This window comes from Rattus norvegicus, chromosome 15, assembly GCF_036323735.1.
Source record: "Rattus norvegicus strain BN/NHsdMcwi chromosome 15, GRCr8, whole genome shotgun sequence".
Taxonomy (NCBI): domain Eukaryota; kingdom Metazoa; phylum Chordata; class Mammalia; order Rodentia; family Muridae; genus Rattus; species Rattus norvegicus.
Window position 1 is genome coordinate 44,722,113 of NC_086033.1, and position 17,536 is coordinate 44,739,648.

The 17,536-nt window shown below is 47.1% G+C and overlaps 1 protein-coding gene across 21 annotated transcripts in view; it reads left to right on the top strand.

The window, feature by feature from the left end:
• Stmn4 (stathmin 4) overlaps positions 1-12,664 on the top strand; it is a 17,952-nt gene extending 5,288 nt beyond the window's left edge. For 2 of the 21 annotated variants that reach the window (NM_001270855.1, NM_001270859.1), the window contains exons 2-8: positions 5,337-5,427; positions 6,674-6,769; positions 7,350-7,430; positions 7,752-7,960; positions 8,939-9,130; positions 9,773-9,825; positions 12,075-12,664. In NM_001270855.1, the coding sequence (NP_001257784.1) occupies positions 5,415-5,427; positions 6,674-6,769; positions 7,350-7,430; positions 7,752-7,960; positions 8,939-9,130; positions 9,773-9,793 (612 nt within the window). In that variant the 5' untranslated portion in view covers positions 5,337-5,414 and the 3' untranslated portion in view covers positions 9,794-9,825; positions 12,075-12,664. Of the gene's footprint in view, positions 1-3,416; positions 3,564-4,600; positions 4,749-5,336; positions 5,428-6,673; positions 6,770-7,349; positions 7,431-7,751; positions 7,961-8,938; positions 9,131-9,772; positions 9,826-12,074 lie in introns of all 21 variants that reach the window. The other 19 variants (NM_019176.2, XM_063274680.1, NM_001270856.1 and 16 more) reach the window with 16 other exon arrangements.
• The last annotated feature ends 4,872 nt before the right edge of the window (positions 12,665-17,536 follow it).

Sequence of the window (17,536 nt, forward strand, 5' to 3'; positions counted from 1 at the left end):
GATAGCAGAAAATTGGCAAGGCTGTTGGAAACATTATTTCAGCCAGAAGTGGAGATGTGTGACATTGAAGTCACTGGGGCAGCACAGAGCATCAGGACAGAGAGTCGTGTCAGCCCGAATGGCCTCTTTCTGCACTCTTGTGGTTAGAGGAGCTAGGCTAGAATTCATTACGCCCACGCCCATGAAGTTCCCATCTTGAATCCACGCCAGAGTCCCTATATTTGTCTTGTGGAAGCCTTGCCAGAGACAGCTCTATTTAAACCACTCGGACGTGCATTAACTGCTGATCCCTCAGAAATAGCCCATGTGGGTTTCTAAACAGCCCAGTAGCAATAGCTGGGCATTTCTCACAGAGACAACGTACTTGCCCGATCTGTCCATTGCGTGGCCAGTTTGCGATACTCAAGGGTTGAACACATACGGCCATGTCTCACAGGAGTACCCGAAACACTGCTGTGGTTCTAGGTCATTAGCTGATCCCAGAAAGTCTAGAAATCCTGCCACAGTATCCCACAACAACATTCCTTTTAGACACCCATTTCTCTATGGAGGGAAGCTCTACAGACCCTCACCAGGCTGTTGTCCCATTCGAGAAGTTGGAAAGGACCCAGGACAAAGGGGAAAGCTCACACACTGGGACTCAGGACCTCACACTCTGGTTTCTCCTGTACCAACTGCTCACTGCGTAACCCTAGAATTTCTTGTCTCCAGGGAGCACAGAATTGACACCTTGAGTGGAACAGATATAGGTAGTCATATGAACCACAGTACCATGGGCCTACCTGACTTCTTCTCACTAAACACAGCAGTCCTTATCCAGCTGTCACAGGGAGGTCTCATATGCTCCTCGTGGGGAACTATCAGCCCTGAGATTGCCTGTTTACCTCATCTCTGATAGCATATGAAGGGCTCCGTCTTTCCAATCTAGCCACCCTCTCTTCCTGCTGAAGGTTCCTCTCCAGTCAACAGCCTTGACTCTGCCTCTTCACTCTCAGCCACACCCACCTAGTTTGCTTCATTTGCTGGGTCTGATTGTGTTCTTGGTTGCCTGGTTGCATGCTATCAGTCACAGATTTAGTCTATCAAATATACTGGTGTTTAATCCAGCAACAGAAAAGGCGACCATCCGCTTAGATACAGGCATTGTGTGAGGATCAGTTTACAAATGGGACAAGAGTGCTGGATGTGACTCAGTCTAGGTAGGTCCTCCATACTTTGAACCTTGCCATGGCTTCCAATCACTCTTCCTAGCCTTGTCCCTAAGCTGGTACCACTAGATACACTTCTTGGCAGTAATGTTAGGTCCTGCAGACAGAGACAGATCTCCCAATGAAACATGCAAAAACCCAACTCCCACCTCAGCACCTTATGACCTACGTAACGGTGCAATCTACCCAACTTTGCTGAACTTTGATGGCCTCATTATCCTAGTTTAAGCTGAGTTATAGCTGTGACTCTTCTGGAACATCACCATCCATCTCTGTTCTCATTGAAAACATACCATTGGCCTGAAAACAGAATAGGTATAAACTCCCCTGGTGTGGAAGTGTCTGCCATCTTTCTGGTCCTATTCTGGTGTTCAAGGCAGTCTGCACGCAGCCCAGTGGGTCTCCTCTACTCCTGAATATGCATACTTCACACTTCAGTACAGCCAAGTTCCAAAGCCTATGCATAGTTCTAGGCACAAGGAGCCCAACTTGCATAATGGCCCTCTTCAACCTGGGACAAGCTGTCTTGGTTTTGACAACAGATACTTGAGTCCTCTTACCGCTTGCTACTCTGGCTCAGTCCTTACAGCACAGGAACTGGGTGGTCAGAAGTCTCTTACTTTTTTTATCCCCCCCCCCTCTTACTTTGATCAACCAGTTTGAGTCATGCTCTAGGGAGGAACCCAGAAACCACCATACTGAGCTCTTGTTATTTCTGCAGTGACTGTTGAGAGACTGTGTCACACTGACCTTTAGAGCTGGGTGTGTGGTCAGCTTTCTCCTGCTCAAGGGCTGGAATCGGACTCTACTTTAACAGCAAACATGGGAAGAGACTTGGGATGGGTTTGAGATATGCTTAGCATGGGGGCTGCCTTCTGATGCTCAGCTGCCTGAGGTCTTGGGAGAATCTTTTCCTGATAGGTTAACTCTGCCTTCCCCCACTCTGCTACCATTCATTGCCTCTTCATCCATGAGTTCCAGCGTTCTGTGCTCTGACCTGTGGTGTAACCCTTCCTCCTCCTCTTCCTGGCAGCTGAAGGCACACCCAACAGTCCCTACCTCTAGGGTGTGTGTTGTTATGACAGGATGACATGACCAAAGCTAATGAGCAAGAGCCACACCACAGGCAGAGGGCTGAGGGTGGTGGATTTGATTAGCTGCCACCAAAAGCTGATGCCACAGGCTAATAATGGGGAAAGCCAGGCTCCCTACTGTGACTGCCACCCACAGGGGCTTAAAGTTGTTTTATATTGAGTGCTCTCTGGAAAGCTTTGCCTGTGGTATCTTCTGTAACCTTTCTCAGGGTGCCTTATGAGTCTTGACTATATTAGAAATGATATATCAATGGGAGAGTTTTTGAATGGTCCCATTTTATCTCTGGGTCCAAGTACACAGATTATATTGAGGAGCAAATCAACAATGTAAAACAAACAAACAAACAAACAAACAAACAAAAAACTACTAGCTGTTGAGATGCAGTGCAAGAATCGTGGATTTGAACTTTGGGTTTGTCTTGTGCTGAGAGTATTGGGGCTGACACATATCCCCAGCACGTAGAGGGATGATGAAAGTTCAAAATCAACTTATTCTCAGGTTCTAGGGAGAATCCTTTCCTGTGTCTTCTGGCTTCAGGAATCTCTAGGCATTCCTTGACTTGTGGCTACATCGTTGGCTTACGGCCACATTGTTTAGATCTCTGTCTCTGTCCTTACCCGTGCCAATCATAAGCCCCTCTTTGGGAGCCAGAGGTGTTCTCATCTTGAAGTTATCAGTCACATCCTCAGTGGTCCTTTGTTCACACAAAACCACAGTCACAATGTTAGGGTGTGTGCACACTACTTAGTCAACCCAGGGTATGGAATGGGTTTGGAAATGTTACCTTATCTTCCTGAGCCTTGACGTCTTCATCTATGGAAGAGCTTTTCTACCACCCCCCCAAGGCAACTATGACACTTGGGGTGAGTGTGTACTGAAGTGGATGTTCTGTGACTTTGAGTTTTAACTGTGGTGGCTAGAACCTCACAGTGCTGAGATTTGTGACAAGTTCCTTGTCACCCTGTCACTCCCCCAACCCCTGTCCCCATTCCCTGTCCTGGTCTTCCTTCTCTGGCTCTCCATCATTCTCTGTGTTCTCATGACTCATAGCTGATGTTTTCCCATATGGAAAGTACTTATATACATAGTTGAAAAATTTCCTCCCACTTCTAGGCTAAACTGGCTTCTTTTGAATCCTTGGAAGCATAAAGGACAAGTAGCAGGGCTCGCAGTCTTCCATTTGTCACTGGAGAAGAACTTATAATTCAGAAGATCTGGGTCTGGACCCAGGCTGACCACTTTGGAGCTTTGAGACTCTGGGCAAGTATCTTAACATCTCTGGGCTTAAGTTTCTTCATCTGAATGCAAAGATGATGGCATTTGCCTCATCTGAAAACTCAGGCTCACATGAAGATCAACTAGGAGAGAGTTGGCTTGTCACTCCAGCCCAGGCTGAGGACAGGTCCCTTCCCTTACAGCTGCAACTGTTTACCTCTCTTCTTTCTCAGATGTGTGTTTTCTTCCTCTTCTCCCTGTTCCCATCCCCACCTCTCTGCTCCCCGCCCCCCGCCAAAGTTTCTCATCTGGTCACTCTATTTTTCAGTCACTTCGGACCTAAATGAATGCTGTTCCTATGAACAAGGACTTTGTCCTCAGGCAGCAGGCCTATCTCTATGTTTAGGGACTCACTGGTACCATTAGGACCAGCCTGACACCATGGGAAAAAGGCCTATTGTGTTGGTAGAAGAAGGCTTTGGTTTGAAAATAGAGAACAGAACCCTCTAAGAGCAGCTGCTCTTGCTTCAAGTCTGTGCTTACTTCCTCTCTCTTAGCCTCGGCAAAAGGAGGCATCATCCTCACTTGCAGAGCTGGCAAGAGCAACTGTGATGCAGGGGACAGAGGAAGGGTATTTCCTGGGTGCTGGGCAGAACTTGTCCCACTTCACAAGTACAACTCTGTGCCGAATGAAGACTGGAGGCACAAGATTTGCGTATGCAATATGACCGGTGACAGGGTGACATGTTACCTGGCATCAACTCTGCACTAGTCTAGTTTTGAGGGTGGGACTGAGCCCAGTGCTAGATCCAGACTTTCTATCTACATGGCCCCAGAGGATAGGCACATTCTCTATCTAAAGACAGGGATGTCATCCTCCTGAGAGTGTAGTAGTAGCCTCCTCACATCACTCTCCACTGGCACAGTGACCATTAAAGGTGGCCAAGTACAAGCGGTCTCCATGCCAAGCACTCACTACTGGCTGTCAATGGAGCCCTGCCCCCTCCCATCCCCTAGGTACTCACAAATGCTCCTCTCTTGACCTTCCTCTCTTTGGTCCTCTCCTCTCTTGTCATATCTAGGTCTAGCTCCAACCAGCTTAAGAACAATCTCTGTGAGCATAGCTTTCTCAGCCATCTGCTTCCATGCAGGGTTCATTTGGCAGATCTCCTCCTTGCCTGACCTATAAAGGCTCATTTCAGGATCTCCTTAGACCCTCTCAACCTCTTGGTAAGGAGAGACTCTTGTCTCCAGTCCCAAGATGGTCCTGCATGCCCATGTATGTCTGTGCACTAACATAATTATTATGATGATATACCATGATGTGTGTCTCCTCTGATAGTCCAGGGTCATTTTTCAGTGGAGCCAAGGAGCCAAGTTGGTAGTTCATGGTGGATGAAGGAGTAGGGTATCTCAAAGTGGGTTTCCTACTCACCTCATGTTAGAATTGGCTGGAGGGAGGTGAGGTGTGGAGAAGTTTAGACAGCTATTTAATTCATAAACATTTCCAGGCAAATTTGACTGAGGCCTTGCCTCTCTCCTTTGCTCTGACCTTGAGCCAGGCTATTACACTGCACAGGGGAACAGATAAACTCCCTAAGAAATAAAGTTGGGGGGACCCATATTTCTATGTCCAGTGTCTCAAATCAATTGTGACAGGATCCTTATTGTGTGAACTGAACCTTCATGTGCAGATGTGGAGGAGGGGGAGGGCCTATAGATAACAGCAGATGCAGTATCCCCAAGATTCCCTCGGTGCTTAAAAAGACAATCTTTATGGTAAGAGCCTGTCAGTGTGAACTATTCTCTCTTTCTTAGGATTGTGATCCAGTTCTGAGCTGGTGATAAACACTCCTTGTGACTTTTGGTCAATTCAGCTACCAGATTCCAGCCAACATGACCCTCGCAGGTAGGTACATGCACCAGTCAGTGATGAACACCATAACACAAGCCATTTTTCTATCTCTGTGTGTGTCCATGTGTATTAAGGTGCATCCGTGTGTGTGATACACACGTAGGTGCATGGCATGCATGTGTGTGCAAATGCATATAGAAGTCCAAGGACAGGGGTTGGGGATTTAGCTCAGTGGTAGAGCACTTGCCTAGGAAGCGCAAGGCCCTGGGTTCGGTCCCCAGCTCCGAAAAAAAGAACCAAAAAAAAAAAAAAAAAAGAAGAAGAAGAAGAAGTCCAAGGACAACCCCAGATGTCCTTTCTCTGAATCCATCCATCTTCCATTTTTTAAGAAAGGGTCTCTCATTGGTTGAAGCATGTTGATAAGGCTAAGCTGACTGGCCAGTGAGTGCCAGGAATCTTCTTATTCCTGCCCTACCTCCAGTGTCTTTCACATGTGAATGCTGAGGGTCAGAACTTGTGCTTACAAGGCAGACATTTTGCCAGCTCTCCGGCCATCTTTCTCTATGTATGTACACTCACAGATGCACAGGAAGAGAGGGTAGAGAAGCCAAGAGGCAAAGTCATTTCTGGGTGGTGGGTGGGATCACAGCTGAATTCTTCTTCCTCATTTGCTCTGTGTGTATTATTTAATTTTAAAATAATACCTTTATAATAGTATCGAAACTATGCTTTCAAGTTTGTAAGAGAAAGTGATCACTGGGCTGTGTAGTGAGGGGGTCTTTATATTATGCATATAACATGGTGCAATGGGAAGGACTGGCAGAGGCCTCCATGATGACCTATGACTTCTAGAGAGACTCAGTCGTGTCAAAGGTACATTCCTACTCTGCAGACAGCTTCTCCCTGGTTTGATTCCTGTGCTGGGAAGATTTGAGGAGTCTTCCAGCCTGACCTCTTCTACAGTGGGCCTGGACTTTAAGGAGAGTAGCAAGGAAGTCTTTTTATTAATCTCTTACCCTTTAGGCAGCAGTGTCAAGTACTTTTAGCAGAATTAAATATAGATTTCCTACAAACTACAAACTTCAAAGCCCTGGTTTATCCTTGGGTGGGAGTAGGAGATGGAGGGCCAGGGTCAGGGCACTGCACTTGGGATCTTTACTTGAGGGTACTCAACGCTTGGTAGTAACAAAAAGTGGGGTGAGTGACAATGTTAATTTTCAACTGGGAGGTAGCCCAGGCTTGGGTACTTTGGAGCCAGAAAGCCTGGGCTGACTCACAGAAGTGGTGCTCTCTCTTGTAGCCTATAAGGAGAAGATGAAGGAACTCCCACTAGTGTCTCTGTTCTGCTCCTGTTTTCTGTCTGATCCCCTGAATAAATCATCCTACAAATATGAAGGTGAGTAGGGGCTAGGCTGGGATAGAAAAGGGTGGAGGCTTCTGTGTCCTGTGTTTGTGGGTGCCCCACATTGACTCCTATCTTGTAAAACTGTCCTGGTCGCAGTGTGTCTTATTTCCCAGAGGCTGAGGAGTCTGAGCCCAGGGGGATGTAGCCTGGGTGCCAAGCAGCCTCCAGGGATCTGGATTGGGCCCTCCTGGAGCACTTGCTCCTAGAGTCCCTTTTGCACATTCCTTGACACCACAGAGGACACCAGGATAAGCCAGACACAAGTTTTGAGATTCCATTCATGGAGGCCCAGAACAGAAAAAGAAAACTTAGTGTGTTCACCAGGGCTTCTAGGGACAGGTAGAGATGCTCCTAGACAGGTCCAGGGTGGGAATAGCACTTCTAACCTGGATGGTGACAGTTCGAGCCCCTAGACCCTATCAGAGAGTACTGGATTGTCATGCTGTCAGGAGGAGTGGTCAGGGGACAGATAGGTCATCTCTTCATTTCTGTTTGCCAGGAAGGGATGGGTTTGGTCTGTCAATAAGAGAGATGGGTGTTTGGATGACCTGAGTCTGTTTTTTCCATTTAGGCTGGTGTGGGAGACAGTGTAGGAGGAAAGGTCAAAGCCAGCGGAAAGGCAGTGCTGACTGGAGAGAAAGAAGAGAACAGGGTAGGCCGGAGCCAGGGGAGAGGTCCACAAGCCATCAGAGGGACAGGGCAAGGAGGGGCTGGCGGTGGGGATGGGTGAAATGAACTGGTGTCTGTCACCAGCGAGGAACAACAGCAGCTGGTGCTATCACAAATCACAGCTCCCTGCTTACTCTGTAAAAGCCATTGACCTTAGGGTCCAATGTTCAGGATCGACCAGACCCCTAGTCATTGGTGTGCCTTGGGACCCTCAGCTTTCCTGTGTCTGTGTGCATGTACACATGCTCATTGGGGCCCCAGCTGCTCCTCAGAAGGTGAGCAGCCCCAACTCTGCCCTCCATAGCAGATACGGTAGACCTGAACTGGTGTGTCATCTCTGATATGGAAGTCATCGAGCTGAATAAGTGTACCTCGGGCCAGTCCTTTGAAGTCATCCTGAAGCCACCTTCCTTTGACGGGGTGCCTGAGTTTAATGCCTCCCTCCCAAGACGTCGAGACCCATCGCTAGAAGAGATACAGAAGAAGCTAGAAGCAGCAGAGGAGCGAAGGAAGGTTAGTGTAGCCCCATGTCACTTCCTCCCATCCCAGCGGGAGCAGGAAGTGCAGCTCCATATCTCTTCCTCCCATCCCAGTGGGAGTGGGAAGGATATTTAGACAGCACCTCCTGAGTGCTGGGCATAGACCGGTAGTTCTCAACCTTCTTAGTGCTGTAACCCTTAATATATATATATATATATATATATATATATATATATATATATATATAGTTCCTCATGTTGTGATTACCCCCCATACCATAAACTTATCCCGTTGCTCTTTATGTCTTCATAATTATAATTTTGCTACTGTTATGAATTGTGATACAACTATCAGACCTGCACCCCCTAATGGCAGCAGCCCACGTGTTGAGAACCACTGGCATAGATGTAGACTAAGATACCACCTGAAGGGGACAAGACTATGACTATGCACTGGGTGAGCTTACAGTGTGGCTAATGGCTAAAATGTCACAGTCCTCACAAAGCTGCCTTTGTATGCAGCTTCCTTGTTCCCCATTGATTCTCGTCCCTCAGCTCAGATGCCATTTTAATGTGAGTGTTTCTTTACCTTTCAAGAAAAACAAAACAAAACAACCCAGCTTTCTCCATTTAATTGTGTGGTCCCTCCCTTTAAATATCCAAAGCATTTATCACACCCAGGTCTGGGGTCCATTATTTATTGATATGCGTGTTTATTTCTACTAGGGCAATTTTCTCCCTTCCCTGGTGTCTGGAGTTGTGAGGGCCTTGAGGTTTATAGAAGATCACTTAGTACTTGTGAATGAACGAGAGGAAAAGGAGAAAAGAGACTCAGAAGCTACTTAGGAAAGGGCTAATAAAGCCAAATATGACGGAAAGGTTTGCAGTCCATGTCGTTGTTCTCTGCTTCTGGGACAGAGGACCAGGTTCATCTCATCTGGGCATGGCACTGTTCAGCTGTGGTGGTAGAAATCCACTCTAAAGGGTCTTTCTCTTTCTTTTGCTGCCCTAGTACCAGGAAGCTGAGCTCCTAAAACACCTTGCAGAGAAACGAGAGCATGAGCGTGAGGTAATCCAGAAAGCTATCGAGGAAAACAACAACTTCATCAAGATGGCGAAAGAGAAGCTGGCCCAGAAGATGGAGTCCAATAAGGAAAACCGGGAGGCCCATCTGGCTGCCATGTTGGAGCGGCTGCAAGAGAAGGTAAGAGGTCCTGGATTGGCAGGAGGCTCCTTCCATGGCAAGAACGTGCAACCTACACATCACTCTGGAGGAAGCAGCCTATGCAGGAATTGAAATGTTTCTACCAGGCAGGGTCCTCATTGTTCTAAGGGGAAGATTTGGGAAGTCATAGGCAAGAAGCTCACACCAAACCCTGGGTGGCCTCCGGGGATCTTCTAGGGTTTTGAACCGGAAATTCTGCACTGTCTCAGGAGCTTGCTCACACCCTTCTTTTCTAAAGAAAGCCCGCCCAGTGCAAGTATCTAAGGAGAGGCACATGTCTACACATTTCTGGCTTCATCATTGAATGGGCAGATTTGGGTTAGTGAAAGATACAGTCAGCTTGGCTTTGAGCCAGGGATACAGCAAGCTCGGTTGCCAATACAGCAGGATACAGGATTCTCCCCAGAGCTCCTCGTAAGGGCCAGAGAGTAGTAGGTTTTCCTCAATAGTCTGCCTTTGTCAATAACTCAAATGTCACCTGCATCTGAGCGGTGTGCGAGACTGGGGTTGGTCCTCCATGTTATTCTTTGGAAGACGTGCTGACCTCATTTCCTGAGTCCCAGGCTGCCTACGTTTCTCCTGCAGCTCCTGGGAAGCTTTAGCTCTGTGTTTTATTTCCAGGAGCCGCCTGCTGCGCGGTGACTCCCGGGACCGATCGGTGGCCTCGTCCCATGGTGAGCAGCGTGGTCCTTATTCCTTCCTGCCTACCCACCTAAAACCTCAGGCCCTTGACAATTACCACAGAAAGATCTGGCTTCATCCAGGGATGTGAGCAGCACAGGCTGGCCAGTAGGTGGCAGCCCTGTGCTCATGTTCAATTACAGGAGGGACAGCAAGGCTTCTTTCTCCACTGAGTGCCTTGGGGGAGGGACACAATCTGAGTGTGACTTTGGGCTCCTCCAGTTAATGAGAGATACTGTAAGAAAACTTAAGATTGCCTTTACTTTTTATACCAGGTCTCATGCATTCCAGGCTGGCCTCAAATTGGCTAAATTGCTGAGGCTAGCCTTGGAATTCTTATCATTTTGTCTTCACCTCCAAGTGCAGGGATTACAGGCATGTGCTGCCAAGCCTATTCAATGCAGGTTTGGGGCTTGAACCCAGGGCTCTGTGCATGCAAGCTAGGCACTCTGCCAACAGTGCCATAGCCCCAACTCAAGGCAAATTCTTGAGGAAACCACAGATAGAATGGGAGAGTTATGGGATTGCAGACTCAGCTTAAAATACATCACAAAGTTAGGTTGTGTTGAAGCACTTGAATGTTTGTTTATATAACGATTCTATTTTATCATAACTCGGTCATCACAAGTTTACAAGGCAAACATTCTTAGTCCAGATAAGGAAACCATTCTAGAGGTCAAATGATTCCCAGAGATTCACAGGGTATACGAACAATAGAGTTGGCCTTGGCCTCTTATTCAAGTGGCTGCTTTCTTGCCTGGTTCAGAGAAAACATCCCAGTATAATCTCACTAGCTTTTCATCAGCAAGAAGTTTCTAGAGACCAAACAAGCAGAGGCCAAAAACCCAGGGCTCTCAAAGCCAACTCACTTGAAACCACAGGTGGAGGCAGAGGTAGTTGGCAAGGTTGTGTTTGGAATGACAGCTATGCACATCAAGTAGACTCAATATGCTAGATCAGACATTTGAGAGGACAGTTTTTCTCTGAGACCTGTTCTCCTCTCACAATTACTCACTGGAGAGGGCAGGAGGCAAGGTAGGGAGATAGGTCTGTGTTCTGCCCCTCCCCCTCCCCTGCTCCACTGCTCTGTCCTTAGACCATGGACACCTTCAACATCAACAGTGCTGTCTATGCTAGCTCTTGTGCTGTGGGTCACGACCAGAATTCCTAGGTGAAAAGCCCCAGTCCAGAGTTACTGCCTGGACTCCAGGTCATGTGATACATAGCAGTGTTTGAGAACCAGACATACTGCTCCTTGCTTTCAGCCTGTGGAAATTTCTAAGGGCCTCTGGAAAGATTAACTTGTTGGTGAAGATGTATCTTAAGAACCTGGGTGGCCTCAGTGGGTCTATTCCAGGTTAATCTGTCATCCAGTTGAGGCAACACTGGGACCTGGGAGGGTGTCACTGGTACTTTTGTTTCTCCCAGTAGGCACTAGAGAACACAAAAAAGAAAAGCACACATATGTTCCCAGCCTACAAGGACACAGATATTTATTTAGTGAGCTGGAATGACGTGGAGGCAGGTGTGACAGTCCCATGAGTGGACACTTGTCACAGAGTTTCAGAGCTAAGCCAGCTACTCCCTCTGGAAAGATCTAAGAAGTTGAGGCCTGGTTAGGTAAGACAGTCAGTTAAGGTCACACAGCTGGCTGGGGCGGGAAAGCAGTCTGGTCTTTTGCTGAATTATGTTACGAAGCAAATGAAAGTTATCTTCCAACACATGTGAGGGAGTCCATTGTCTGGAGTCAAGCACTATTTCCCAACAGTTCTCTGTCAGTACATAACGCAAGGGTCCTCCTTCAGTCAGAGATTTAAGACAACACTAAAGAGATGGAGAGAAATAACACATCTGTGGTGTGTCAGGGACGCTGGCAATGGGCTGACTCTTTTCCCATTCCTTCTAAACTGGCTGTCCCAAAGGGCCCCTTGTATTTAGTCAAGTGACCATTCCAAACGCCAGAATGACCAGTGGAGGTGCAGAGAGCCTAGGGTGTCTTGGGGTCGCTGTGAGGTGGGTCCCCTGCAGGATGTGGGACTTACCAGTCCATGCACTCTATGCACTTGCAGGCTTATACACCTGTGTCCCGCGTCTTACTTGCCTCCTTCCACCCCTCTTAGGATACCTTCGCCGACAGCTCTGCTCTGCCCGTGGTGACCATCTTTTGCGTTCCATTCTCTTGCCCTTTGTCTTCCCCTGGCAGCCTTGTGTGACCCGCCTTTGTCCCTCCCTTCCTCTCCAGGACAAGCACGCAGAGGAGGTGCGGAAAAACAAGGAGCTGAAGGAAGAGGCCTCCAGGTAAAGCCCAGAGGCCAAGGAAGTTTCCAGGACAGCCGGACAGCTCCCGCAGCAACCTGGTTCCAGCAGCATCGGCCGCTGGCTGCTCTCCCAGCACTGGGGTTCGGGGGGAGGGGGGTGGCCAAAGGGGCGTTTCCTCTGCTTTTGGTGTTTGTACATGTAAAAGATTGACCAGTGAAGCCATCCTATTTGTTTCTGGGGAACAATGATGGGGTGGGAGAGGGGACAGAGAGTGTGTGGAAAAGGAGGTGAAGATGAGCCCGAGGACTTTGTGACACTGTCCACTGACTGCAGACTTGGGCCAAGGCCCCCGCTTTTCACGGCTCTGCCTGGACATTCGGCCTCCAGGTTCCTAGTGGAGAGAAGATGTGACAGAAGTTCAGAGTGAAGGGCCGAGTCCTGGTGGGGTGGTGTGCAGGGCCAGCAGGACGAGCCCGTCTGGATGGAGTGAAACCTACCCTGAGCGGGTGGGATAAGGTCTGTGTGCGTCTGTTCATTGTCATCTTTTGATCATCATGACCAACGAAACATTTACTTCGAGTCTTCCGTGTTTTTATTTCCAATATTGGCTCTTTGCAAATGGGTAGAGTGTTCCAGAAACTTGGCTTCCCGCCTAGTTGATGCCAGGTGTCTTTTAATTTTTCCATTTGTGTTTCTGGTGTGCTGGGGGATGTGGGTTAGTTCTTGCTAGACATTGGAATGATTAGAGGTTTGCCTTTCTTTCTCCTTTTAAAGCCCTTTTGTAGGCTGTCCCTTAGTGGCAGGAGGCCACTGAGCTGATGAGAAAAAGATGGTGTCTTTCCTATCTGTAGACTCACATCCTAGTCCTAAGGGTTCATTGTAAGAAGGACATTCTTAGCTTGTGTAGCTGCTTTAACAAAACACCTCAGGTGGGGTAACATTATAAGCAACAGGGATTTACAGTTTATAATTCCTGAGGGGAAGGTGTCTGGTGAGAAGCTGCTTTCTATTAGGAAAACACATGGTGCCTTCTTGCAGTGTCCTCTTGTGGTAAAAGTGTGACAGGGCTCCACAAGGCCTCATTTATAAAGGCATTCATCCCATCTGTGAGGGGAGAGACCTTAGACCCAATCCTCTCCTAAACGCTCCACCACTTGATATTATGTATTGGGAATGAAATATAATATGTTACTTTTAGGGGTAACAGCAGCATTCAGGCATAGCAGAAACCCTCACCAAGGGCTGGGGGGGGGTCACAGATCACAGTGAAGAAAGCTTGTTTGCTAGAAGAAAGCAGAGGGCCCTGTTCTCTAGGACACTGGGTCAGGGCTGCAGAGGACAGTCCTTCTGACTCTCTTCTGCAAGCAGGAGTGGGGTGGAGTCTATATGAGCCAAATCCCAGGTCATCTCCATGACTTGCCTTAAACATGGTGTGGGTTTGTTTAGCTCTGAAAATAAACTCTTTATTGTTGCCTTAATATTCTCTCTGCAGTGCTGCTAGAGAATAACTGGAAGAACAAAGGTGGCAGTGATGGCGGTGGTGATAATGTTGGTGATGATGGAGATGGTGATGAAGGTGGTGGTGATGATGTTGTTGGCAGCTCATACTTTTAGGCAGCATCTATTAGATGTCTATTTTCTAGACTTCCCACAAATGGGGCTTCATTTAATCTTTGTACCAACTGTAGGAGAAAGCTGCTGCTGTCATCCCATTAGGCAGACAAGGAATTGAGGCATAGAAAGCACAAATAGGTTGCCCAAATTCCCACACATAGTAAGTGGGAGAAGAGGGCTTGAATTTTCAGCTTGTTCCCAAAGTCTGTATTTTTAGTCACTGCATTCTGGCGCATCTAAACTAGGCGTCAAGTCCCCAGTCAGGGTTTCTCAGACTGAGTTCTGACTCACTGGGTGGTGAGATCAACTTTGGGGTCCTACTCAGTTTCTTTTTCTCTCGTTCCCTTATGCCATGCAGGGAATGAACAGTCACAGTCATGAGGAAAAGGATTTTCTGCTGAGAGTTAACATACAAGTTTTAATAAAGAACAGACACTGTGGACTTACACACAGTGAAGAAATTCTCAAAGAATCAGTCCTTATAGCAAGGAATTCTTATAGTGAAGGATCTTTATGGGGAAGGGGTCCTTGCAGGGAAGAGATCCTTATAGGAATGGATCCTTACAGGGAAGGAATCCATAGAGGGAAGAGATCCTTTCTTGTGGTTTAAGTTACATGGCAGCCTTGTAACTGGATTATCTGTGCAGGGTCTATTTGGACAGATAAGAGGAAGGCAGCTCATTTTCTCACTAGGGGCAGTGGTTATAACATCATTTCTCTCCTGAGGCTGGCTGTTTGGATGAGGTGCCAGTGTCTTGGGAGTCAGGCTTGAAGTAGGGCAGAAGCAGAGACATCACTGTGTTGGGTTTCAAGCAGATAATGTCTCATGGTTAGAATATTTTGGTATTTTACTTTTGACCTTTTTGGTGTTTTCCCCCCTTCTTTCCTTATTCCCTCCCTCCCATCCTTCCTAGTAGAACAGAAAACAACACATCAAAATTAATTTTAGTAAGTGTGTTTCCGTGGAAATTATCAATATTTATTTTTGCATGTGGCCATATTTCCAGAGCACACACATGTCTTCTTGAGGTTGACGATCAAAAACCCTTTGAAAGCTGCAGCTTTGGAATGAGCTTGGAGGCAGGGTCAGGACTATTTGGACTACAGTCCGTGGGACCTCAGGAAGCTGCTATGGATGTCCGTGTGGACGAAGCCTGAAGCTTCAGATCCAGTTTCTTCTGGGCAAACAGAGACAAGAGAATGGCCTCACGGGTCTCAAAGCAGCTCCACCGTCATCTTCATCCTCTGTGGACCAAAGGCCAGGAGCTAGCTCCCTCAACCCTCTCCCTCCCCTCCCCCTTTTCTGCTTAGACACTTGCTCTTCACTCTACTGTCTCGTCCTTCCACATGCTTGTCCCTTACTTGGGTTGTTCTTCCTTTCCTTGCTTGGTCCCCAACTGTTCCTTTTAAAACCCAGCTCCTCATCATGTTCCTCTAGTTGGCTAGAGATTCCACTTTTGCATGCTTTGGTATATACATGATTAGTTGCTTAATCTCATTATGAGACATGATAGGAATCTTTGTGTCCTTAGCAGTGGGCGTTTGGCTAGACTGGGATTAAAAGCATCAAGGTGACCAAAAAATAGGTGAGTGAGAGGTAGGGATAAAGAAAAACTCACACGACAGCTCCATTTGTGTAGCCCTTTCCTTAAGCTCCATGTGGAAGACTGAGATTTGAGGTGGCTGACATCCTGGGGAGACAGCTCAGTTGCTTGATGTATAAACATGAGGACCTGAGTTTGGGTTCCCGGCACCCATGTAAAACCCAGGCTTGGTACAGTGCTGGGGATTTGGAGACAGGAAGATCCTTGAGACTAATTGACTGGCCAGTCTAGCCAAATTGGTAAGTTGAAGGTTTGGTTTGAGATTGTCTCAAAAAGTATGGTGGAAAGCAACTGAGGAAGACACCTGGTGTTGCCCTGGGGCCTCCAACATGCACCTTCATCTGCACAGACTTGCACAAACATGAACACATGCACCAAAGATTGGAGGTGGCTGATCAGGATTATGTAGGAGGTTGAAGCTCATCTCCAGGCTAGCCTACATCCTCACCAATCCCTATTCCTTAACAGAAGAACTGAAGACACTGCAGATGTGTGTATCATGGAGCATCTTCCGAGTCTAGGCCTTATAATTCCTGTAATAAAAGTGGCCATAAGTCAAATGTGGCAGGAGGGGATGGAGCCAATGGAGGATGAGTTTATGAGAGACATGGTTCTGAGGTCCTCAGCTAGTGACTTTCAATGATAAACACTCTATAATTTGAAGCAGCAATTTTGCTTAAAGCAAGGAGAGAACACAGTGTCCTCTTTGGACGAGTAGGGTCTGAATGGTGGATGAGCACCAAGGGGTATTCCATTCAATTCCCAAATATAAATTAGAAGCCTGTTGGTAATTATCTAAAGCCAAGCCTAGATTATTTTGCATAGGAACAACTTTCCCACAGTTGAGCTAAGAATCAGTATATCTTGCTCAGTACACAATCTTCCCCTGATTAAACTTCAGTGAATACTGGAATCAAAAGGAACAGAAAATAAAAGGAGTAAGGAGAAAAGGAGTAAGGCAGTAAACCATCTTCAAGTAGACACGGGAAGGAGTGGGGTAGACACATACTCCTGGATATCCATCCCTTGTTATAGTAATTGTTGTAGAAACCCAGCCCAAGGTTTCTACCCCGCCTTAGTTATTTAAGTTCCCAGATGAAAGACACTCACAACCTTTATATTTACAATAAGGTTTTAAATAAACAAGAGCCAAGCAGATACTTACCTTCCATGCTGTTAGAATCTGTTTCCTATCAATAACCCTGAGTTATTACTACGTTTCATTTAGGCTGCTCTTAACTCCAATTGGGCAGTCCTCAGGGCCATACTGTCTTGACTCATAGTCCATGGTGCTTCTCCTTCCTCCTCCTGCACTCTCTTTCCTTATGGTCCTTCTCTTCCCTCAAGTCCATAAAACCCCAGGTATGTCTCTTCTTCCCAGCTATTGACTGTTGGCATCTTTATTTACCAAACAAAATTATCTTGGGGACAGGGTCACAGGGTCTTGGGGGCCCTGAACTTAGCATTACAATAGACAGTAGAAGACAGAACCTCTACAATCTCCTGAGCAACAGCAGAGAGAAACAAGAGCAGAGAGGCTCACAAGGGACCAGGGCCCTTCATACTGTATATTATGGACAAGTCTAGAGGACTAAGGACAGAGCACAGCCAATACCTACAGCACATCTTCCTGGTCTAGGAGAAATGCCCCTGCTCTTGTGACATCTACAGGGAGAGCAAGAAACCCAAACATCAATGCAGTGCACAGTGTGGCAACATAGTGATTCCCCTCCCCAGTGAAGACACTACAGGAATGACATATTGTGGAGTTCAAGTGCATCCGACATATTCAACATGACAGCATGATATGTCAGCACACATCAGAAAGAGAAGGCTGGCATCTAAAATGACTCTTGTTTAGAAGTGGAAGAGATACCAGCCCATCAGGAATCCATTGTTTATATTTCCCAACATGAACATAGAGGAGACATGAAGACATGGGGGTGTGACTCCTCCCAAAGTGCAGAATTCTTCAGCAACTGACCCCAAAGACATTGAAATGGGTGAATGGTTGTAGAAAGAATTCAAGAGTGATGCTTTGATTTGTTTGTTTTATTTGAAGAGCTTTGGGTGGAACACAGACCTCTGTGCTTTCTATGCAAGGGGTGTACGCTAAATAGGTTCTTACTGTGCAGCTCAGACTGGCTTCAAATTCACAGTCTGGTAAGATGTGACCTCTCCCTGAGTGCTTGGACTACTGCTGTACATCACCATGCCCACCTCAGAA